This window comes from Onychostoma macrolepis, chromosome 06 (assembly GCF_012432095.1).
Source record: "Onychostoma macrolepis isolate SWU-2019 chromosome 06, ASM1243209v1, whole genome shotgun sequence".
Lineage (NCBI taxonomy): Eukaryota > Metazoa > Chordata > Actinopteri > Cypriniformes > Cyprinidae > Onychostoma > Onychostoma macrolepis.
The window spans coordinates 7,908,985-7,934,326 of record NC_081160.1 but is presented as its reverse complement, the minus strand read 5'-3'; the positions used below and the strand labels follow the sequence as shown (position 1 = coordinate 7,934,326).

Sequence of the window (25,342 nt, the reverse complement as noted above, 5' to 3'; positions counted from 1 at the left end):
CAAGTTCTGTAACAGAAACTCAAAACTATTACATTTGGGATGATCTTCAGTGTATACTATGGCTACTCAAAATAACACTGTAGATATCTTCAGTGTATATTTTGACTAGTCGTAATTACTCAAAATTGTGGATTAGATATCTGGAATTCGTATTTTTCTTTAGTCAAAACGAAATTACGACTAGGTGTGTTAAATGTTAAAATGGGTTGCTATATCCCTGTGTGCTTCAAATAGTAAATGGAAGGCTACATAGTGTCACTCCTCTTTGAGATGCTACTTATTACTTACCTGGTGGGTGTATTATTCAAATTAACATTCAAAGTGATAAATATAAACGAGTAAAACAGGAAGCACAACCTCTCAAGAACTCAAGCATAATAGAAATGGTTAATATTTCCCTGTTAAAACAGCAAATTTTTTTGTGTGATGTTTAATATGGCACACCAGTGACAGGAAACACTGAGTACGTGAGAGGATCCTCTGATGCAGCTGTGACAGAATCCTCAGGAAGCTCTAGCTTTAGCAGCATCATTGTGACCGGGTTGGTCATGTCAGGAACCTCTGGAAAGCTTTGGAACTGGAGCTGCCATGACACAGAGCTGTGGAACCGTAACTGGTTGCAGAAGCAGGAACCTTGGTTAAAAGTAATTGCAAGAATGCCTCAGAAAAGTGGATTTAGTTCTAAGAAAAACATTCCTGCTTACTTATGCCACATGTAAATGGGTTCCAAATCATATATTTAATTCAGCTGGAGGTTGATTCAGTGCTACATTTTTATTGCACTGCAACTGTGACATCTCTAAAATATTTTTAACTTTATCTAGTTTTCATAAACAGGCTTTAAAAAGTTGGTCACTTATATATAGATCTATTTTTTTAGATTCAGTCAACTTTTAGATGATCAGGGAGCCCTTTTTATGAACAATTTATGCAAGAATTGTCTTTTCCATTCCCCCCCCCATGAGAATATGCCATTGTTTTTGGTGCAATTCCTGATTGTATTATACTTTTAGTCAAGTCTGGCCCTAAAGGTTCTTTAGACTCTCCTCTTTTTGACAACGCTAACTTATTTGTTGACCAAAGTCTTCTCAGTGCCATGTCAAATAAAGACATTCGTTCAATTATTAATAGATCCCAGATCTCTTTACCTGCTTGTGTGAGTTTTTGGAATAACATATTTAGTGATATAGAATGGGAAGAGTTCTGGCTTCTTCGACAAAAATTCTTCTTATCTAACAAATTTGTTGAAGTCTCTATCAAAATTATCCATAATTGCTATCCGGTAAATTACAAACTTGCTAAATTTAATAATAGTATTTCCCCCAATTTCTCCTTTTGCCTTCAGTCTGAAGAAACAATCAATCCTTTATTTTGGGACTGTGCTTATTGTAAAGTGTTCTGGATTGACTTTTCCAATTTTGTTAAAAAATATTTATATCCAAACTTTCGTATAACCTCAAAAATTGTTTATTTTGGTTCCTCTTTGAATTTAGACCCCTCTCACTGCAAATGTATTACTAATCTATTGCTATTTCATGCTAAATTTTACATTCATAAACGTAAATTTTCAAAGAAATCTCCTTACTTTTTTATTTTCAGGAAAGATTTTGAAGTGTATGTAAACTCTTTAAGAAACTCTAATAATTCTATTGCATGTAAGACTCTTTTAAGGCGTAAGTCTTATTAGCTAACATAGTATGCTTTGGATTATTGTATGTAACCCTCATTGTCTTTTGTTCTTATTTTGTCTTTGTAGTTGTATTTGTTGTTCTTTTATTGCATAATAAAAATATATATATATTTTACATATTGTATTGTGGCTGAACAATCATGTAACTCTTTGTCTCAAAACCTTACCGTTAGTTTGATACTTCACAACCAGTGAAACAAGACTCATTAGAATTCAAAATTTGTTTCCAAGCATCTTTAGAAGTGTGTGACCATATTTAAGCTTTGAATTTTTCTTGTTTGGTTTCTCAGTGGCTCCTTACGCGTTTACGTCATCTCGTATGCGTTTACCCTAACGTCATTACATCGTAAGTCGTTTAGACCAATCACAATGTGAGGATTCAGGTCTCTTCCGGTATGCACATTCTTTCCGTTTCATCGGCCGAAGTGTGGAGCAACGTGTGTTCATTTGAGCACAGCGAAATTCCCCATCTGCTGACAGACATAGTGTGATATCAAGGTGATATAAGCATAGGTTTGATCTTATTTATGTATGCATCGCTTAAACGTGCTATTTGTGTTTAAATGGTCTGCTTTATCGCATATTGGCTCCTTAATATGACCGGCATGCTAACCAGCTATACACACTAATGAATTGGGGATGGGGGTATTGATGCTCTGGAGGCACATGTGGGTCTCTGCTGGTTTCCTAGCGAGTAATGAAGCACCCCTACCTCTACTAACCCGGCTGTCAGTTGGCAGTGGTGCAGAGATTTATAAACAGTGATACGATACACGTATGCCTTCTCTTACTTGTCAGGGAGGGGCATATATTTAGCCTCTCTTGGAGTGAATAAGGCTGGTCAGTTTACACTCAATGCGGGGGCTATTTTGGGAACCTGGTGCCATTGGTTTCACTGTCGTGAAATGGCAAGTAGTTACTGCAGTTAGCCAGGCGAAGAAGTTACACGTTGCCTGGCTTCTACCGCATTTTAATTATGCAAGATATACTCTGCAAAATAAACTCCATTGGTAATATTGCAAGAGAGTACTGACAGCATTTAACCATGGCTCCTAAAAAGGTGTGGTAGTTGTATGACTGGTTATTTGGCGTGATTGATTATGTAATGCATTAAAGTGAAAGTAGGTATTATTGTTTTTTCTCCACAGATGCCTCCAAAGAAGGGAGGAGATGGACCAAAACAACCCCCTCTGATTGGACGTTTCGGGACTTCCTTGAAAATTGGAATAGTTGGGTTACCAAATGTAGGGTATGTGTCAGTCCCAGCTGGCATTCTGGCTGTATGCGTGTGCGCTGGGTCAACTGGTTTGAAGTCGGCAGTGGAATAGTGTCAGAATGATAAAGTGTGAATGCTTGACCTAGTTGCATTTTATTCGTGCTTAATGGAAACCTATCCTGCTGTATTGTGTGAAATTATTAGAAGGATGATGATTCATGATCATTGTGCATTATGAGAATGACATCATCCTGCCACAGGATGGGGAGTAGTTTTTGAACGGCAACAAAGTCGAGTTGTGTCTGAATTTGTCTTTTTCCATGCTATATAGTATGCACGTTCACTAAAGAGTATGCATCAAATTCATAGTATTCACAAAACGTTAGGTAAAAATGCAACCAATGCTGGTAGGTCATGTGATAGTGACAACATTATGGCAGTGATATGTCCAAATTTTATTCATACATGGAACATACTTTTTTTTTTTTTTACAGTGGTGAAGTAAGGTACAGACCAAGTATCTAGTTTGCAATTTTGAATGTAGCTTGAGTCTCTGTGTATATAGCAAGTATTTGTTCATTTATTATGCATAACAAAGTGTCAGTGATCCATGTTCTCATCACTTATCTCAAATCATTTGTTTGTGCTTTCAGAAAGTCAACGTTTTCAATGTTCTGACAAAGAGTCAAGGCAGCGGCTGAGAATTTTCCCTTTTGCACCATTGACCCAAACGAGAGCCGTGTGCCCATTCCAGATGAGCGCTATGACTTCCTCTGCCAGTACCATAAACCAGCCAGGTACCCACTGCATGTCTGCATAATACAGCTATCAGCAGCTTCTAATTCTAGTCATCAGTGACATGATCTTAATTTCTCTTTTATATTTCACTCCAGTAAGGTTCCAGCGTTTCTGAACGTGGTGGATATTGCTGGCTTGGTGAAAGGTGCTCATGCAGGCCAGGGTTTGGGTAACGCCTTCCTCTCCCACATCAGTGCCTGTGATGCCATCTTTCACATGACACGTTAGTAGATATCCATTTCAAACCATTTCTGAAGATAATTTGTTTATTTTTAATTTTTTTAAATTTCTTCATATCTGCTATGAACAATTTATCTACTAATTACCATGCAGTTGGAAATAAATATAAGTAAGAGAAAATTTTAAAAAATGTCTGAAAAACTCATTAGGTAAACAACTACAAAAAGCCATGAAAATTTCTACTTTGAATGTAAATTGACAGTGTTATTTGAGATGCATATGGAATTCTGAATTCTCCGTAAATCTAGAAATATCTTCGAAATTGTGTGGAAATTCATTGGCAAAATCTAACCTGATGTTTTTTTCCATGTTTGTATTTTTAATAAAATAACGCTGATAATGTGTATATGCAACCGTTTGTGTGTAGGAGCTTTTGAGGATGAAGATATTATCCATGTTGAGGGCTGTGTTGACCCAGTAAGGGATATTGAGATCATTCATGAAGAGCTGAGGATGAAGGATGAAGAGATGATTGGGCCAATCATTGATAAGCTTGAGAAAACCGCTGTCAGGGGAGGAGACAAAAAACTCAAACCTGAATATGTGAGTGAACTATATATCCCAGTATCCGTCTGACCAATGCAGAATTAAAACATTCTTTCTACTTTGTACATTAACAGAAAGCACTTAAATTTTTTCGGTTTCTCTGCTTGCAGGACATCATGTGTAAAATAAAGTCCTGGGTTGTTGATGAAAAGAAACATGTTCGTTACCATGAATGGAACGACAAAGAGGTTGAAATATTTTTCTTATCATTTTTAATATAATTTCTTATCATTTTTAGTCCTGTAGGACCTATGTTTCTTTGCTCAGATTGAGGTTTTGATTATACTGATTTAACTGATTTTTTTCTTCTTCTTATTCTCCAGATTGAGGTCTTGAATAAGTATCTGCTCCTGACGTCCAAGCCGATGATCTATTTGGTAAACCTCTCGGAGAAAGATTACATCAGGAAAAAGAATAAATGGTGAGATGACATGTTAGCTGTTCATCTGCTGTTAGTGAGTCCTTCCTCAAGTGTTTATACCTAAATTCAGCCTGCCAATCGTTTTTCAATATTTAATGGACTTTAATGTTATCCCAAAGTTCTCCTATTGTTCATTTAGGCATAAACACACAGTTGTAGCCCTAGGTATTGACAGCAACTTGTGTGCTCGTACAAAATCTTTATCTCATTTACTATTGCCTATATAGTAAATGCCACATTTCAGACATATACAGGGCAATGTGATTTGACAAATCTAGATTATTTTCATATTTAAATGATGGAGCTGTTTAAACTCGGAATGCCCATTGTGGTGTGCTTTTCAGTTACGTTTCTAGTTTTTACTCTTTAACTAAAATGAAACTAGCTAACTGTTATATCAAAGCCTGACAGATATGTTGTACGGCCTCTTAAAGGTATAGTTGACCCAAAAATGAAAAAGTCACCATTTACTCGCCCTCATTTCATTCCAAACCGGTATGACTTTTATTCTTTTGTGAAACAAAAGATATTTTGAAGAACTAAACATTTTTGCTAAATATACATTTATGGTTCCCATTGACTTCCATTGTATGAACAAAAAATACAGTATTCTTCAAAATATCTTCTTTCGTGCTCAGCAAAAGAAAGAAAAGAATATAGGTTTGTAATTGCATGAGAGTGAGTAAAGGGATAGTTGATTTTGGTGCAACTATCCCTTTAACGGGACTGCTTCCTGATTGATTGTGAATTGTGATTGTCAAGAAATCAAGTCTCGGGTGTCATTACTCCAGTAAACATGCAAATCAGAATGGTAGGTATAATGGAGAAATGATTCACTCTAAATAACTGTGTATATAGTCCAAATTGATGGATGCTTGTGTTTTGTGGCTATCAGCCTCAAGGTAATCTGAGTTTAGGACCGCTGATATAAATCTTTTTTTTGTTTTGTAGGTTGGTGAAGATCAAGGAGTGGGTTGACGCTCATGATCCAGGTGCACTGGTCATCCCATTGAGTGGGGGATTTGAGAGCAATTATCAGGATATGACTGATGAAGAGAAACAGAAATATTGTGAGGAGAACAAAACACAGAGGTCAGGATTTGCTGTCCTTCTATTTCCTCTTGTCTGAATTTAATTGATTACTTCATCCAAAAAATGAAAATTTGCCAGCCAAAACATAGACAAGTTTGTTTCTTCATTGGATCAGATTTGGAGAAAAGGAAAACTACATCACTTTCTCACCAGTGGCTTCTCTGCAGTGAATGGGTGCCGTCAGAATGAGAGTTCAAACAGCTGATAAAAGCATTGCAATAATGCACAAGTAATCAACATGACTCCACTCCTTCAATTAACGCTTTTGAACTCACTTTGACGGCACCCATTTACTGCAGTGGATCCATTGGTGAGCAAGTGATGTAATACTACATTTCTCCAAATCTGTTCCAATGGAGAATGAAGAAATAAACTCGGGTACATCTTGGATACATTTGCATTTAATCATTTAGCAGACGCTTTTGTCCAAAGCAACTTGCATAAAGATAACAAGTAGGTAGAATAGGACAAGAAGGGTTAGAGGGTTTTTTAATAAATAAAAAGAAAACAAGTAGATAGAATAGAGAGTTGTAGTGTTAGTGATAGCCTGCAGGTGAGTAAATATTAATTTTGGGTGAACCGTTCCTTTAAGAAATGTAATACTTTTTCACATGCAAAATAGTTTTTCAACAGTGCTAAAATAATGCTCTAAATGCTGTAGTCAGTCATACTTTAGGTCATCATGCTTATTTTATAGTGATATCATAATTTTTCCCTTCATGTTTTTCCCGTTGTGAATTCTTAATTCCTTGTTTCAGTATTCTGACTAAGATCATCAAGAATGGGTATGCAGTCCTGCAGCTGGAGTACTTCTTCACAGCAGGACCTGACGAAGTCCGTGCATGGACCATCAGGGTGAGCAAAGCACATGTTCAGAAATGCATTTAATACCGATATATTCTGTTGCACCTCTAAAATATTTTGCATGTGTATGAACACCTTACAGAAAGGCACCAAGGCCCCGCAAGCAGCTGGAAAGATCCACACAGACTTTGAGAAAGGCTTCATCATGGCCGAAGTCATGAAGTTTGCAGACTTTAAGGAGGAAGGCAGTGAAAACGCAGCTAAAGTAAGATCTTAATGGTGTGCTTGATGACAAAAAATAGCGTGGCTTGTTAAAGGTTGAATACTGAACTGATAATGTTGTCAAATACTTGCAGGCTGCAGGAAAATACAGACAACAGGGGCGAAACTACATCGTAGAAGATGGTGACATCATCTTCTTCAAATTCAACACACCTAATCAGCCCAAAAAGAAGTGAAGCCAGTTGGATGGACAGTACCGTCTATGGCACATGCTCAGTCTCTTATGGCTTTGGAACATTTAAACCACAATCGCACCTTAGTGGTGTATTAAGTTAATTTTTTATTTTATTATTTCGGCTGATGGCTGAAATAAATGTAATGACTGGTCTGCTGACAAAAGCTGCATGTCACACAGCAGTTTATTCTAATAAAACACTTCCTCAGACCAAAGTGTTTTCTGTTGAAGGTTCTTTCTCAGTTGTCTCACACATTTCTAGATGTTTAGCCATTGAGTAATCAAACAGTATGGATGGGATTTATTATGGAAGCTGTTTACACCACGATAAAAAAACTTATGTCTCAGTTCAGGGTTTTTTTAAAGCCTTTTTTCAAGTTAATATTGTATATTGAAAGCCATAAACTTGGCAATCACAAAAAAAAAAAAAAAAAAATGTTGCCATTACTTTTTTTTACTCTGTGGCAGTAACACAAAAACACAAAAAAATGTATTGTGAGAAAAAGTCTGAATTGTAAGAAACAAAGTCTGAACTCGCAGTCGTGAATCAAAGTCCGCGAAGTCGCAATCACTGTACAGGCTTCTGTACTTTATGGTATTAAGCTGCTGTGAAACAACAAAAAATTTATAGAGGTGTAGTTAACAGTTTATAGTGGTTGATTTAAGGTCCTTTTATCCAAAACTAAACTAATAAATTATACAATCTAACAAAGCATCTGGGAGAAAAAATATTTTGTAAAATTCTATTTTTAGCATTGATTTGCTGTTTGATTTCACTTAGTATCATTACATGATGTAACAACAAGGTATGATTTGTACTTCACTGCGTCATGCAAGTACCTCCCCAATACTCGAGAGGGCGTGGTCTTATGTTTTGATTGACAGGCGGATTTTAATATGACCATTTAGAAGCATTGGTCGAAAATGTGCTTTTATATGGTTCCAAAACAAGCAGCATTTGCATTGCTTCCCTCACAACGCTGAAAGAGCTAAACGCTCGCTATAGGTGTTGTGCTGACCATCAACCACCGATACTACCGGCTTGTTTGTGTGCAACGAGCATTTTACAAAGGAGAGCTTCCCGAATTATGAGTAGATGAAAATGGGCTTTCTCAAGAAACCTAACCTGCGTTTAAAAGAGGAAGCGGTGCCGATGGGCTTGGTAAGTTTTAACACAAGTGCCTCTGTTTGGCTTTTATACCTTTACATGTTGCAATCAAACGCTGAATCAAAGCAAATATGCTTGCATCGGAATGCAATTGTTCTGTACACAGAATTCAGGTCAGTTGTCTCGGCAATTTAATGAATCGATAAACGAGCCAACCAATGTCTTTTAGTTTTTGAGAATGCGCTATTTTTCTCTAACGTTAGACTTGCCCACTCTATTTGGACGCAGGTTAATGACGTCAGCGGACGAGCGCCAAAACATTGTACAGTCAGTGGAGCTTTAGTTCAACAGTGCGGTCCTGCGGGTTTAACATGTAGTATATTTCTCAACGCTTTAAGAAACATTAGACAGCTGGTCCTGAAATTGTATAAGAACAAACACTAAAGCACTAAATCGTTTTGCACAAGATCGAAGACACTGATAGCATCCGTTATTTTTATTATATGTGACACGGTGCGAGGCTTATTTCGTTTAAAACCAACAATAAGGAGTTTGTTTGTTCTGAATCATAATGGGTACGAAGGCATTTTCACGTCAGTACATCTTCATATGAGAGGTGGCGGCCTTTCAGACATAGGCGTTGTTGCTCATTAATCGTAAATGTCCACAATGCATTAATACAAAGATACTGCACGGCTTTCCCCGTGACCCTGTCAGAGCTAGACTTTGGCTGTTAAATGTCACGTATGGGAAATATCTGTGAATCTTATTCTAAAACTAGACGCACGCGGTGCCAACTTTTATCACAACAGCTCAGAGTTATACCCAAGCAACGGCTTCTGGTAAGTGTTTCTCCTTTTGGTGTATGTTGATATCTGCTCAATATCACGCTCTTATTTCCCACCGCGTGCCCTCCCATCTTTCCACGCCCATGATTGAGCCTAGTCAAAACTTTTGAAGCACTAGTGCTGAGAGAGGCGGGTTTCACGACCCTTACCTGAAAATAAGGTTGCCAGGTTCTCTCGTTTTGGTGGTTTGTTTTTTCTTGAAATTTTGTGACTTTTCGGTCAATTTAGGACCATGAATGTGCATGCAAAGTCTCAACACGTAGATGTGTTTTACAAAGGCTGTACACATTTTTTCCCACAATGGTTTCCATGCAATTTGCCAAAATGCAAAACCCTTTATGGTAGCTTGTCAAATCTATAATGTAAAATGATATGAGCATTTACTAAATTGAAGGCAGACTTCAGAATCATCTGACCTAAGGAGAATTGTCTGTTTCTTCATCTATGAGTTAAAAAGTCTGGTTGTTAGTTTATTGAAACTCAATCAATAGTCTGTTGCAGCACTTAAAAGCTTATAATCTCACAAGTGTTTAAGAACCAGACATTAACAAAATAGCAATAAATACTATTTACACTAAGTATACACATTCTAGATGCTATTTAAAGTTTTCCTCTGTGTGTAAATGGTCTCTAGAAGTAATCATGACAAAAAGATAAAATAAATGTTTTTATTTTGTGTCTATGCAGCTAATTCTGAACGTAAAAATATGTTGGTCAAATTTACTACTACTTTACAGTTTTTGTAATAATAAAAATTTAAAAGCTGTAATAAAGATTTCTGTTTTTACATGATTCTTTAGTGTATTTCATAGTGTTAATTTTTGGTGAATTGCATGGAAATCAACGGGGGTCAATTTGACCCTTTACAATTTTATGAACACAGCTGGAGAGCAAAGCTATAAAAGTATTTTCCACACCACTTTTTGATATTAAAATATGATCTAAAATATTTGTGCATTAAATTGCAAATAAAGAATGAGCTGTCTACAAAACCCATTTGTAAGGGGTTTGGATACTATTTTAACTGATGGTCTAATTCAAGTGAATTCAACCGTGAAAAGAAAAAAAAACTGAAAGCTTACTTTTTGGCTGAAAGCTGTTTTGTCAGTTAACTTTAACATCAGTGTGAATTAGCTTTTCTTTTTTCTTTAGGTAGCACTTTAATTGGAAAAAGGATTACTCAAGCAACAAAACGATAGAGATGCCTCCAAGGATAGCAAGACGTTGTGCAGTGCCAAGCTGTGGGAAAACACAGTCTTTGCATTGCCTTCCTTGTGATCCTAACATTAGGAAAGAGTGGATGAATTTTATTTTGGATGCAGTTCCAGATCACGTCAATAAGACACTGTTTATTTGTTCACTTCATTTTACTGCGGATTCATTTTTAAACAAGTCACAGTTTGATGCAGGCTTTTCAGAGAGACTGAAAATTAAAAACGATGCAGTGCCGACTATATTGGATCCGACAGTAATGTCGCAACACACAAGTGTGAGTAACAATGTTTTTACCATTAATCACTATTGCTTTATGTTTGATATATACTTATCATTTATAAGCTTTTAACCAAAATTACCTATATTGTTTTATGTATTCACTCTAAACTGTTACCCAATCATAGCAATGGGCACTTCCAAGTCTTGAGTGCAGCAGGCCTCCCAAAACAGTGTTTCAAAGAGTGGGTCAAAAACAGGATAGAAAATGGCATATTACTTCTAAATTATGATAAAATTAGGGCTATTATTTGTATTGATTGTTTTTTTTTTTTTTTCAATTAGACAATTTGTATAATTATGTTCCCCTGATATATATGTATAGTATATTAGTGTGTATATATATATATGATTTAATGATATAAGTTATTTTCTGGTTAGTTTATTAATCCTTTGATTACCTTAGCAATAAATAATAACTGACATTTTTGTCATTTAATTTTTCATGATTTATTTAAACTCATAAAAATTCTTACTTTACAAATGAAAAAATCTTGCTAACATTTGAAAGTGGACCTCAGAAAACTTTTTATAAAATGTAAAAAAAAAATTCAGTTTATAGTGCAGTCAAGCTGATTTTTCTGATCGGAGTTTACTAAGGTCAAACAGACTTTCTTTTACAGAGGATAAGAAAGAAACAGATGAACATTTAAAAGTAGGGTGTCAACGATAGCAATGTTTTTTTTTTTTAATAAGAAACAAATTTGAGATTACCAAAACAACCTGATTCATTTAGTTGAAATTTCTTTTTCTTTTGAAACAGTCTTTAATCAAAACAGTTTTTCTTTAAAACATTAAACAAATACAAATTTATGCTTGGCTGGATATGTCATTTAAATTCTACAAGGTCTAGGGCTGGGTATTGATGTTGATTTTCTGTTCACAAACTGTATTCGATTCTAATTTGATGTGGATTCATTCGGCCTGTTTAAGTTGAATACACTTTATTTTTAAGTGTGCAGAATTAGAAATGGAAAATTGCATTGCAGTATACAGTATTTGCAATATGATCTATTGTGTACTGCTTTTTATGGCAATTGTAGCTCATCCATATATATTCCAAAATATTTTCATATAGGGCACATATGCATACTACAAAAATAGTATTAGCATGGTTGAATGCTCTTGTGAACATGGGCTCTGTCATGACCATATAACTAGTTTAACTTAATTTGATGACCCATGATTGGCTTATTACATGGCTTTAAAGGGCAAATTGTGCCTATAATTGGCTACTTACTCTGTATATCATGCTGTTAAGTTTATTTGTTTGTTTTATACTTTCAATACTATACATGTTAAAATTAATCTATCTCTGTACTGTCAGCCCAAGACAAGTCGTGAAATGGGATGCCAGACGGAGGAGCCCAACACCAGAGACGGAGAATGCCAAACCATCCAAGACTTGAAGCAGCGCGGCTGGAAAGTAGAACCAAAGATTGAAAGTGTGTTTTATTGTTTTCTACTTCATTAACTTTTTAATTGCTTTTACATATACTGACATTGATGGTGTTTTAATCCTTATTTTGATGTGTTAGGTAGGTAGATTTGAGATCTGGATGCGACTGGAATAGAGAGACTTGTGGTAGCAGTTTTTTTTTTTTTTTAACAAATGCCCCAAACTAGTAACTTTTAAATGTGGTTAGTATTAATGTTCTGTGTTTTATTTTATTAGTAACAATAATTGTAACTTTATGCAATTCTGTGTGGATCTGTTTGTTTCTGACTAGTAACTAGTATTATTACTTTTTACCTTCAAATTGGCTTATATATATATATATATATATATATATATATATATATATTACATAGTTATGAGCCATAGAGGGTTTTAAAGTGAATTTATTTATTGTATATGAACTTAATTATAGAAACTTGATTTAGGTTATTCTTGCTGGACAGGAGGCACCCGGTGGAAGAGGTTGAAAAAGACCAGAAACAAGTTGTTAAACTCAAGTAAAACATTTTTGAGAAAGAAATCTTTGAGGAAGAATTGCTCAGCCTTGGCGGTATTATCGAATTGTTCAAAACAGCCATATCAAATGTAATTCTGTGAGAGATGAGCTGTATGAAGCGGCAGATTATTATGATACAGTTGGCCCCTAAGGACATCCGGAGTCACAGCTGTTTCCTCAAAGCGCTGTTTACCCAGGTGGTTAAACCGACACGTAAACTCTGGCAAGCGATGCCTAACAGGGCTGCACTGTGGATCAAAACGAAACTAGTTCATTTACATACGTAGCAACAGTCTTAATCTAATCTTTTACTTTGTGTGAAAAATAAAATCTATTTCGTGAAACGTTTTAATTTGAATGTACAACAAGATTGTACTGAATGTTTCACAATACGTCTAGTAGTGTAATGGCCACCGGAGTTGCAACTAACTTCCTGCCATACGTGAACAATTCCAGCTAGATTTCCAAAGACTCTCCGCATCTGCGAAGCGAACAACAAACAGGAAACGCTCTTGCCATGGAATTGACAGACGTACGGCTTTGACCACTCCGTGTCCAGGGGGTCGAATCACCCAGCCAATTACGTCGTAGAAGAAAGGCGGGTCTTCCGTTTACGTGACGCAAATTTCACTGGTAATCTCCGAAGCCCCACCTTTTGTGTTTCCCGCACCGTCAATCAAAAATAAGAAAAAAAATCGACCCGAATCTCCGAACACAGCCCGCCTTTGATTAAAACAATCATGTTGGGAGTTTAAATGAACAGATAAACCTCCGATTTTTTACCTTTTCACGCTATGACTGGTACGTAACACTTAGCCCGATCGAAGCACAGCACCGCCGGTGAGTTTTGAGAGCCATTAGCAAAGCGAGCTAGCTCAGTGTTTAATCTTTCTCAGCAGCGACGCTAACCGTTAGCCAGCTAGCCTCACTTTAACAAAGTAAACATTCGAATAGACTGTTGCTCAGGCAACGCGAAAGCAGAAAGAACCGCCTGATTCGTTTAAATTCCAGGCGGTTTGGCGGCTAATCTCCGCCTTTTCGAGGTGGGAGTACGTTGAGCATGAATTTGTTTTGAGTTTTTTCTCTCGCTGTGTCTCCGTAGCCCCAGAACAGCCAGCGAAACAGCAGGAAATGGCTGCCTTGGACGTGGACAGCAGTCAGAGCGACTTTCTGCAGCCGGCCAGCGGCGCCCAGGACCAGGTATGGAATCCCCCTGTTGGTTTGTCGCTTCCCCGGCGCTGTCTTGCGGGGTGTTGTGGTGTTTTGGTGAAGTTCACACGTTTTAAAAATAGGGGAGAAGTCGAACACTTCCTGTGAGCCTTCTCTTTGTACGGCCACCCACTTTCTTACCCTTTTAAACCCGCCCATTGTGGGTCGGACAGACTCGCCACCGTCGCCTTGCCCGCTTTACCTGCGATGATCCCGGGTCACCCCCACGATAGGGGAGGACCCCTCCACCGGGAAAAGCCTCCACCCCTGCCCAGGCTGTCACATATCCTCCACAACTCCACCATTCCCCCTGGAGCGGTTGCATGCACAGCCCTGGCTAACAGAAGCTCTTTGTCACCTTTTGTCATTTGCTCTTGGCTTTTGAAGTAGTATAGGTCATTTGATTGGCCTTTTCTGGCAGACGCACAGCTGCTGAAAGACGCTAATGCACGTTATTAAAAAGACAACTGAACTAAAGTACTGAGTGACACCTCTTAAGGTTAAAGTCGGCATGAAATGAAAATTCCTGTTATAGATCTTGTTGTGAACAATTCATACATGCATATGTTATTTTATTAATTTATAAATTACAGGTTTATTGTTTTGCATAAGTGTAATGCTTTGACCTCTACTTTCTAATCAACTTGTCATAACTGAATATTCTGGTGAAAGTAACAGACTTCTCTGTGGTGTCCTATGCAGGACTTCCCCTAAACCCACCCCTGCAAGCTCTTCTTCATCTGCCTCTCTTTTTTTTTTTTTTTTAGTGCAAAACCCAACTAAAAAATGATGGATAGAACCAAGTCCCAGTCCTTTAATTTTTTTTCTATTTCTGTAATATATTACACTCAGATGCATGTTACAATACGGAAGAAGAGATCTGTTGCTACTTCTGTTTCGTTGTGACTTTAAGTACTGTGTTTAATGTGCTATAATTATTAGCTTATCACAATTATACCCTAATGCATAATTTTCTATTCAATAGTGACTTGAATTTTGTTATTTTTGTTCAAGCCTGTTGGCACCAAGGACAATAAATATTTCTGTAAAATTTCAATAATTTTTCTGTGAGAATATGGAAGTTCACGCCACAGCTATAACGTTAACGACACGGAGGAACAATATAATTTGAATCACTTTCAGAATGATTTTTTTCCAGCTTAGGACTTATAAAGACATTGACAGCCAATCAGAATCCACTGGACTTGAAGCAGAAAAGCTAACTGCAGCACGTTGCTTCTAAACAGAATGGTGTGAACGCTAATATAGTTATAGTTTTTGGCATGAACAGGCCTTTAGACTAATTGTTGTGTGTGTATGGTACAATTTGTCATGAAGCACTTGTACTAATATAATAGTAATATCTCCACCTCACAGCAGACCACAGACCTCACGACCATCCAGTTGACGGGCTCCTCTGATCGCTGGGAAGTTTTAACGCCTGTGAGCTCAGTGAAAGACGAGCCAGCAGTAGTGCAGGTACCCAGTGGAGGACTTCTGGGCAGCAACGGGCAATATGTGGTGCCACTACAGACTATGGCAGGGCAGACCCAGCCCGTTTTTGTAACTGCGGGGGTAGATGGCACCGGTGCCAATGGGGTGCAGTATCAGGTCATCCCTCAGCTGCAGGGGACGGATGGGGTATCACTAAGCTATGCAGCACCCACTGCAGACGGAAGCACGCTGGGTACTGACATTACTATCCTTCCAGATGGGACGCAGGGCATTGCTACAGCCACCAATGCTAATGACCTCCAGGGCCTGCTGAGTCAAAGTGGGCACGTGCAGCAGATTCCCACGGTCTCACTGGCCGGCTCAGGGTTTGGCGCACAGGGCCAGGTTGTCGCTAATGTACCGGTGGGGCTGCCGGGCAACATCACATTAGTGCCGATAAATAGCTTGAGTAACGTGGATCTCGAGTCTTTGGGGTTGGCTGGTGCTCAGACCATAGCGACAAGCATTACTGCAGATGGCCAGCTCATCATGACTGGTCCCACCACATCGGCAAGCGATAACCAGGGTGACAGCAAATGCACAGAGCCACTTAATGCCAATGACGCTAACGCTAATGCCTTTGTGCCAACCACCACCTCTTCCACGACGACGTCACTCCCTGAGACGATAGACGGGACTGGCGTTCTCACTCAAGCCACTGCTGTATCAGCCGGGCACCAGGATCCATCTTACATCCAGCATAACCACACGGCTGGCGGTGATCCGGTGGTGCAGCTCTTACCAGCCCAGACGGCGGATGGAGCGGCGCAGACACTACAAAGCGTGCAGCTGTTGAATGCTGGGACGTTTCTGATCCAAGCCCAAACCGTCTCTCCCACCGGCCAGATCCAGTGGCAGACCTTCCAAGTTCAAGGGGTTCAGAACCTGCAGAATCTACAGCTGCCAGCTGCTAGTGGGGTCTCATCGCCCCAAATTACCCTTGCCCCTGTGCAGACCCTTTCTCTTGGGCAAACTGGCACCACAGGTGCAGTGGGACAGATCCCGAACCTTCAGACAGTTACAGTCAATTCTGTTGGTCAGTACCAGCAAGACGAGACGGAAAGCCACACAGGTATGCAGAAACATACTTCATATTTATAAAGATACTTAAAAATAACAGAGTTCATAGAAATCGAAATGTAATATTTGAATGATATAAATATTTATTGTTAAATATATATCTTAAAATAAAAAAGCTTTTTGTGAGTGCAACTGTTTTTATGAAACTTTTTAGATTCCTTATATAATTAATGACTTAAAGTCATGGGAATTCATTGGTTAAAGGTGGGGGAAGCCTGTTTGATTTAAATAGCTGAAGTCATTAAATTAGTCCAGAAGAGCTGTATTTTGGGGACTGGACTGTCTTGATTGTCTTGCAATCTGTTTTAAACAATTCTCCCCTTTCTGTTTGTGCAGATATTCAAATTAAAGAGGAGCCAGAGTCTGACGATTGGCCAAATTCCACCCTGAACACCAATGATTTGTCGCATCTGCGTGTGCGGTTGGTTGAGGAGGATAAGGAGGGGACAGGCCTAGAGGGAAAGAGACTACGTAGAGTAGCCTGCACTTGTCCCAACTGCAAAGAGGCTGGAGGAAGGTAATGTACTTGTCAATGCAGAGGCAAAAATCCAGTTCTAACAGCTGAATAATTCTTTTTTTGTAACACTTTTGTATAATTTCAGAGGTTCAAGTATGGGAAAGAAGAAACAACACATTTGTCATATCCCAGGGTGTGGTAAGGTGTACGGTAAGACGTCTCACCTCAGAGCTCACCTGCGCTGGCATTCAGGAGAGAGACCCTTCATTTGCTCGTGGAGTTACTGTGGCAAGAGATTCACCCGCAGCGACGAACTCCAGCGTCACCGCAGAACACACACAGGTATGGGCACACCGGAAGAGATCAGGATCTAGAATTACATCATAGATTTCATTTTGGACCCATTATACATGAGGATCTAACACTTTCTGTTAATTTTGTTTGCTTCTCTACTTCCAATAGTTCTATACTGAATGTTGTTTTACACTTATGTTTGTTTTTCAGGAGAGAAGAAGTTTGTGTGCCCAGAGTGCTCGAAACGTTTCATGCGCAGCGACCATTTGGCCAAACACATTAAAACTCACCAGAATAAAAAAGGGCTAAACTCCAACACTGGGGCAGGTCAGACAGAAGTTGCCACCCCCTCGGACACCATCATCACCGGGGGTGGAGCCACTCTCATCCTCACCAATCTGCAACAGGCTGGCACCCAGGACCTTCTTTCAAACTCCGACCTCCCGCTCCAGTTGGTCACTGTGTCTGCCAGCGAGGTCATGGAGTGACCAGAATCACGCCCACTTTCACAGCTCGTCTGCTTTTCACTATCAATTTTTATATATATGATAAAAAATATATATATATATATTATAAATATATATATTTTAAAAATGACTTATCCATTTATGTTCAATAGCAGTCTTTTGTACAAACAAGGCAAAAAATGACATTAAATGTGGTTCCAGTTTCTATTGAGAGACACACACACGCGTGCAAGCATCTACATGCTCATATGAACTTGCTCTCATACACAAGTACATACACGGAAATGCCTTATTTTGTATCATAATCTGTAGTATAAAATGCTGGAGTTGCATGTGTTTTTACTTTTGCTCATGTATATGTTCAGGGGACGATCATTAGAGTGTGATTGTGTAATGGAAGTTATGGTACACGGAAAGCCGGGATGTGTGTGTGTGTGAGTGAGTGTGAGTGAGTGAGTGGGTGTGAGTGATTACAGTGAGACTGTTCTGTGAGAATGACAGCAGGAGAAGGACACAGTCTGCTTTGAGGGAGACTTACTCATGATCTGTCCATTTTTATCCTCCCTCTCGGCTGGCCTTCGTCCAAATGTGTCTTCACTCTTGCTTTTACTTTTATTTGATGTCATGTTAGTGGTCTTTGCGCTCTCGGTCACATGTCCTCTGGATCTTGTTCGAGGATCTTCTGATTTCATTGTTCTGCTGCCCACATGCAACTCGAACAAGACATCAGGTGGCAGAGTAAAACAATCGTGTAATAAACTTTCTTTTTCTTGTATCGATGCTCTTATTGCTCTCCAGATTATCCCTGTAACATTCATAATGTATCTTCCATTTCTTTTTGTTTTCTTCAGCCCCAAGCTGTTTATAGCCACAATTTATGTAGTCTAATACTGATTCTGTTGTATCAAAGACTCCTCGTTTTGATTACTTTTTAAACGTGTAAAATTTGATGTTACTTTTGTACAACTTTTTTTTTTTTTTTTTTTTTTTTCAAATGCAACACAATTAAAGTCGGAAACCTTCCTATGACTCTTCATAACTAAAAGTTTTGTTTCTAAATGCTTCAAATTACTGGTGTTGGTATGTATGTATGAACTTAATGAGAAAATTAAACCTATGCCCAAATACCTCAAAATACTGGCTATTAAAAATAGCATACTGCCATACAACTATTCCCATTGTTTATAGTATGTATACTGTGCAGAGTATGTGGATGACAGAATGCCTGGATGCCTTATTTTGCAGAAACTTCAATGCACCCACAATGCAATGTGTTCAACTTAATCTTATTTTTAAAATCTGTCATTTAAAAAGTCCCAGAAGTATTTTTTTTTTTTTTTTTTTACATTTCAACACGGCTGGACACATTTTTATGAAATTAATGATTAAATGCAAAAGAATTGTTTTTATCTCTGAGATACCTGGACCCCTTTCACTGAATTAAACATTGATGAAGCATACAGCTGTTTGAAGCATTTGTCATTGTGTGCATACTGTTTAGGCTGTATACAGTATATACTGTGTGGTATTCTGTAATACCCTAGGCTGTTTGGAATGGAATACTAGCTTACTTCATGCTAAATACTGCCTGCTGCTTTTAGTAAGTGAAACAGCAGGCATTATGGAACAATTTGGTTTGCTTTGTTCTTGTAATCTGACCTCATGTTGCACGTTTCAGTCAGCAAATCCAGTTATCTTTATGGAAAATAAAATTACATGTATATATATATATATATATATATTATTTATTTATTTGAAAAAAATATAGTATCTATTCATTCGAATAAAATTAAAAAATGAACACTTTTTAATACAATTTGGCTATAACATCAGGTTCGTTCAAAACTGGAAATGGAAGGTCAAGTCATTAACATTGCATTATTGGATGTAGAGTAGTGCACAGTGTTTTCTGTTGTATTGTGCACATTTTGGAAAATGTAAGAAAGTTAAGATCCTGTGCACTCTATCCATACTTTATACTTAAGGAATAGTGAACTGGTAAAATGTCCCCCAGTCATTAACCCAATAAAGCCTTCTGTATCATATTTGATACACAAATTTCTAAGGCCTCTAAATGAAAAACTGAAAAACCTGTTGTACACAATCTTCTATATGCCTTCTGTTGTCTAACTGAAAGTTTATACTTCTTGCAAATGAGAATTCTAAATCCTAAAATAGTCCTCCTTCAGGTTGTGGTACGCCTTTTTGCTGTGAAATATTTACTAATTTTTGTGAATGTAAGTAACTTACATTGTTAGTAATATTTCATGAATTTTCAAATACTTTTTGGAAAGCAACTTGATTATCCATCAATGATTGGCTATATATATATATACACACACATACAGGTGCATCTCAATAAATTAGAATGTCGTGGAAAAGTTCATTTATTTCAGTAATTCAACTCAAATTGTGAAACTCGTATTAATTAAATTCAATGCACACAGACTGAAGTAGTTTAAGTCTTTGGTTCTTTTAATTGTGATGATTTTGGCTCACATTTAATAAAAAACCCACCAATTCACTATCTCAACAAATTAGAATACTTCATAAGACCAATAAAAAAAAACATTTTTAGTGAATTGTTGGCCTTCTGGAAAGTATATTCATTTACTGTATATGTACTCAATACTTGGTAGGGGCTCCTTTTGCTTTAATTACTGTCTCAATTCGGCGTGGCATGGAGGTGATCAGTTTGTGGCTGCTGAGGTGATATGGAAGCCCAGGTTGCTTTGACAGTGGCCTTCGGCTCATCTGCATTTTTTGGTCTCTTGTTTCTCATTTTCCTCTTGACAATACCCCATATATTCTCTGTGGGGTTCAGGTCTGGTGAGTTTGCTGGTCAGTCAAGAACACCAACACCATGGTCGTTTAACCAACTTTTGGTGCTTTTGGCAGTGTGGGCAGGAGCCAAATCCTGCTGGAAAATGAAATCAGCATCTTTAAAAAGCTGGCCAGCAGAAGGAAGCATGAAGTGCTCCAAAATGTCTTGGTAAACGGGTGCAGTGACTTTGGTTTTCAAAAAACACAATGGACCAACACCAGCAGATGACATTGCACCTCAAATCATCACAGACTGTGGAAACTTAACACTGGACTTCAAGCAACTTTGGGCTATGAGCTTCTCCACCCTTCCTCCAGACTCTAGGACCTTGGTTTCCAAATGAAATACAAAACTTGCTCTCATCTGAAAAGAGGACTTTGGACCACTGGGCAACAGTCCAGTTCTTCTCCTTAGCCCAGGTAAGATGCCTCTGACGTTGTCTGTGGTTCAGGAGAGGACAACTGTAGCCAAATTCCTTGACACGTCTGTGTGTGGTGGCTCTTGATGCCTTGACCCCAGCCTCAGTCCTTTCCTTGTGAAATTCACCCAAATTCTTGAATCGATTTTGCTTGACAATCCTCATAAGGCTGTGGTTCTATCAGTTGGTTGTGCATCTTTTTCTTCCACACTTTTTCCTTCCACTCAACTTTCTGTTAACATGCTTGGATACAGCACTCTGTGAACAGCCAGCTTCTTTGGCAATGAATGTTTGTGGCTTACCCTCCTTGTGAAGGGTGTCAATGATTGTCTTCTGGACAACTGTCAGATCAGCAGTCTTCCCCATGATTGTGTAGCCTAGTGAACCAAACTGAGAGACCATTTTGAAGGCTCAGGAAACCTTTGCAGGTGTTTTGAGTTGATTAGCTGATTGGCATGTCACCATATTCTAATTTGTTGAGATAGTGAATTGGTGGGTTTTTGTTAAATGTGAGCCAAAATCATCACAATTTAAAGAAACAAAGACTTAAACTACTTCAGTCTGTGTGCATTGAATTTATTTAATACACGAGTTTCACAATTTGAGTTGAATTACTGAAATAAATGAACTTTTCCACGACATTCTAATTCATTGAGATGCACCTCTATATATATATATATATATATATGTATGTATAAAATAAAATCATGTTAAAATGTGAGTGTCATATACATCATCACGTTGATCGTCACTGTATTGCATTGTATTATATGTTTTGCCCCCACAAATAAAAACTACAGAACTTTGATTATAAAACTAAGTGTTGAATTACTATTACACTATATTATTAGGCTACTGTATTATACTTACTGGGAGATACTGGGTGAAAATTGATATTCATATTTTATGGCAGTAATCTGCTAGCCTACTGTTATAAGGAGCTTGTCGATTTACGTTACAGGCTACCAAAATTTCATACTTTCTGGCTATATAAAAATTTGCAGCAACTGCATTCAATTGCATATTTTTGTTTATTGCGGGCCTCTGAATAAAACTGATGTGTTTTATTCCTCCTCAAGTGTGAGCTCCATCGACTGATCTTCTGTATAATGTTTAGCCATGAAAGCACATATAGCCGGTTTAAAAAAAAAAAATTCAATATATTTTTTCGATAAATTATTCTATTAAAAGAAATCTTTCATATGTCAGGCTTCACAGGGTTAAGACTGAACATCTTCTATGTGGGATTGTATGATTTACTGCCACCTATTGACTGGACTAAAGTTTCATTGTTCATTTAAATACCACTAGGGGCATAAACTATGGCATCAATAGAGGGCAGTGTCCTTCTCTTAAATGTGTGAGTTTGAGGGTCACAGTCTGCTGTAGTTTTAAGTTGCTATTATTTTAATTTCTCTTCTGAATGTGAAATTGATTTTAAAATACATGTGTATTACATGAAAGATGATGCATCAGATCATCTTAAAATGTGTGGGTCTCAGGTTATACAGTGTCTATGTGCCTGATACTCTTGCTGGCTTTTCCAATGCACTCAGGTTTCATTAGCACCAGGTGTGTGCTTCTCTCACACAACGTGGGTGCAGATACACAAAAGCCATTGACCCTGTTGCCATAGGGACCTGACTATACAGGAGGAGTTCAGTTTCAAAGAACGACCCAGCGGATGGGACCACATAAAGCCATCGCATCATTTAATAATGGAAAGATAAAGATACTGATGAAAAAACATACAGTAGGCTCAGAAACTTGGTAGAAGGTGAGAGGTTTGATACCATAATATGTTTTGGTAAATGGACAATTTACCACTGGACTGTATGGCTTGAGTTGTTTTCCTCCTCCTTTCTGTTTCTCAGCATGGCTGAGGCCGGTGTGCGAGTTCTTATGGAGCAGGTGAAGATGAGTGCCATCTCTGATGAGCGTGTGGACTTCCTCAGGGAACAGGCCTTCACCATTCTACGACTCAAAACTGACAAATGGAACCGTTTTATTGGACTGGAGGAGAACCAGAGAGCTTTGCTTGATTTCTTTGATCAGGGCTGGCGAGAGTATCTCATTTTGTTTGTGGGACCAGGAGGAACTCTTCATGCAGGAGATGAACAGGTGAGTATATCAAATACACTCATACACACTCATCTTCAATGTTCTGACTAACAGAAAATTCAGTCTCCCTCACTTTGTTCTCAGTGTGGCATTAGGATGCCATTCTTCTGCAAGTGTCTCTCATGTTCAATGTACTGATTGCCTTTTGGTTTTCGAAATAAGTCATCACTTGTTTCGAGTGCTTTCGCTTCTGAAAGCACTGTGCCCGTCTTTTCCTCCCAAAAGAGCTCCTCTTCCTGGTGGACCAAGCTTTTGTGTGTCTTTAAAAAAAAGAAGGGCGTCATCTCCAAAACCACCTTTAGGACCCAGCTCTGGCTCGGAGAGGTTGCGGCACAACCCATGGACCACGCTCCTGTGCTCATCTCTCAGGTAAACACAACTAAAAAGATTAGCTATTATCACAACTAGGCAGATTAGCTTATACACTGCAAAAATATATTTTAATTTTAATGTCTCACATATTTTTAAGGCACACTAAGTGATACTAGCAGAATTGACATCTCCTTATCTATTTAAAAGTAGCCCATATAGACCATATATAAAGGATGAAATAACGTAGCGCTTTAGCGTTAGACTTAGGGTTGGTTCAGGTTGGTCTTTTAGGGGCTTTTGGAACAGAATAAGAAATTATTATATTCTAGTATATTTTATTATATTACATTATACACATTAAATTTAATTTATAATGTCTGATTTATTACAAGGCACATCAAGTGATGCTTACAAAGTTTACATATTTACATTTATTTACCTATTTAAAAATTATATATATGTTTAATGAAAGATTAAATAAAGAAGTGTTAGGTGTGGTTCAAGTTTAACTTAGTACCTATAGAACTGTCTGTTAAATGTTTTATTAGTACTTTCCTAACAATAACATTACTGGTCTTTGGACAATATAACTTGGAGGCAGTGCTATTTTAGTATTATTTATATTCTATTATGGGATTTATAATTTTTTCGAATTAGCTTTAATTTATATTTTCATTATTAAGTTTCAGTTTTCATCTTATTACTTTTTAGTAATTTTATGTGCTTTTGTCATTTTTATTTTACATTTACATTTAGTCTTTCAGACACTTTTACCCAAAACGACTTACAAATGAGGACAATGGAAGCAATCAAAATCAACAAAAGAGCAGTGATATGCAAGTGCTATAACAAGTCTCAGTTAGCTTAACACAGTACATGTAGCAAGGTTGTTTTTTTTTAATTATATAAATTATATATATTTATATATATATATATTTTTTATATTTCTGTTTAACTTAATTTTTATGTCAGTTTTAATTTGAGTAATTTTAGTACTTCCCCCCCCATGAATTCACACCCTTATTTGACTTAAAAATTACATACAAAGCAGTGTTAAACCATTTTCTTGTATTAAAGGGGTCATCGAATGCGAAATGCACTTTTACATGTTGTTTGAACATAAATGTGTGTTGGCAGTGTGTGTACACAACCACCCTATAATGATAAAAATCCACCCAGTGTTTTTTTTATTAATCTCCTAAAAATCATTACCCCTTTCTCAAATCAAGCCGTTCTCAGCTTCTTGTCTGTGTGATGTCACATAGACCAAGGCTGCTCCCACAATAGTTGACTGACACTGGCGTTTTACCTTAGACCCGCCACGGAAGGGAGGGGCAGGGTCAAGAGAGCTCATTAGCATTTAAAGCAGCATGCAACGAAACGGCTTGCTCTGAAAAGAGCTGATTTTGATGTGGTAAAAAGGGTGTTGTTTTACACTACCATTGAGAAATTTTAACCAAAGTATGTTATAGACTTTTCATTAAGTCCATCAACTTGTGGAAAATGGGCATCCGATGACCCCTTTAAACTTATTTTATTGCAGTTAGTTGCCAAGCAACATTTCTAAGGTTCATTTTTCAAATATTTTTGAACTTAAGATTTTTCTATTATTTATTTCAACCTTATTTCAATTAACCAAAATGATTTTTAATAGTTTTGCTTAATACAAACAACATTGAAGGTAGGCCACCCTGTACATTTACATTTACATTTAGTAATTTAGCAGAAGCTTTTATCCAAAGCGACTTACAAATGAGGACAATGAAAGCAATCAAAATTAACAAAAGAGCAATGATATGCAAGTGCTATAACAAGTCTCAGTTAGCTTAATGCAGTACAGGTAGAATTTTTTTTTTTTAATTATATAATAAATATAATAAATAATAAGAAAATAGAATACAACCCGAATTCTGGAAATGTTGGGACGTTTTTTAAAATTTGAATAAAATGAAAACTAAAAGACTTTCAAATCACATGAGCCAATATTTTATTCACAATAG

At 37.5% G+C, this 25,342-nt stretch overlaps 2 protein-coding genes across 8 annotated transcripts; both read left to right on the top strand.

Annotated features, from left to right (window-relative positions):
• Positions 1 to 2,592: 2,592 nt before the first annotated feature.
• ola1 (Obg-like ATPase 1) lies at positions 2,593 to 7,479 on the top strand. The gene is given in 11 exon segments (XM_058778985.1): positions 2,593 to 2,750; positions 2,839 to 2,939; positions 3,560 to 3,703; positions 3,800 to 3,927; positions 4,312 to 4,487; positions 4,601 to 4,678; positions 4,814 to 4,911; positions 5,863 to 6,003; positions 6,762 to 6,858; positions 6,950 to 7,072; positions 7,164 to 7,479. Coding segments are annotated over 11 exon segments (1,203 nt in total). The 5' UTR covers positions 2,593 to 2,735; the 3' UTR covers positions 7,266 to 7,479.
• A 687-nt stretch (positions 7,480 to 8,166) lies between these two features.
• Positions 8,167 to 19,127, top strand: sp3b (Sp3b transcription factor). 7 transcript variants are annotated; one of them, XM_058779294.1, is made up of 8 exons: positions 8,167 to 8,426; positions 10,373 to 10,709; positions 12,039 to 12,156; positions 13,769 to 13,866; positions 15,253 to 16,441; positions 16,786 to 16,966; positions 17,052 to 17,248; positions 17,411 to 19,127. In XM_058779294.1, exons 2-8 carry the CDS (start codon positions 10,422 to 10,424, stop codon positions 17,686 to 17,688), a joined length of 2,349 nt encoding a protein of 782 aa, XP_058635277.1. In that variant the 5' UTR covers positions 8,167 to 8,426; positions 10,373 to 10,421; the 3' UTR covers positions 17,689 to 19,127. The 7 variants fall into 7 exon arrangements, with proteins under 7 accessions (XP_058635277.1, XP_058635279.1, XP_058635282.1 ...); XM_058779296.1 differs by having other exon boundaries at positions 8,169 to 8,426; positions 10,620 to 10,709; XM_058779299.1 differs by having other exon boundaries at positions 8,170 to 8,426; positions 10,630 to 10,709.
• Positions 19,128 to 25,342: the final 6,215 nt, after the last annotated feature.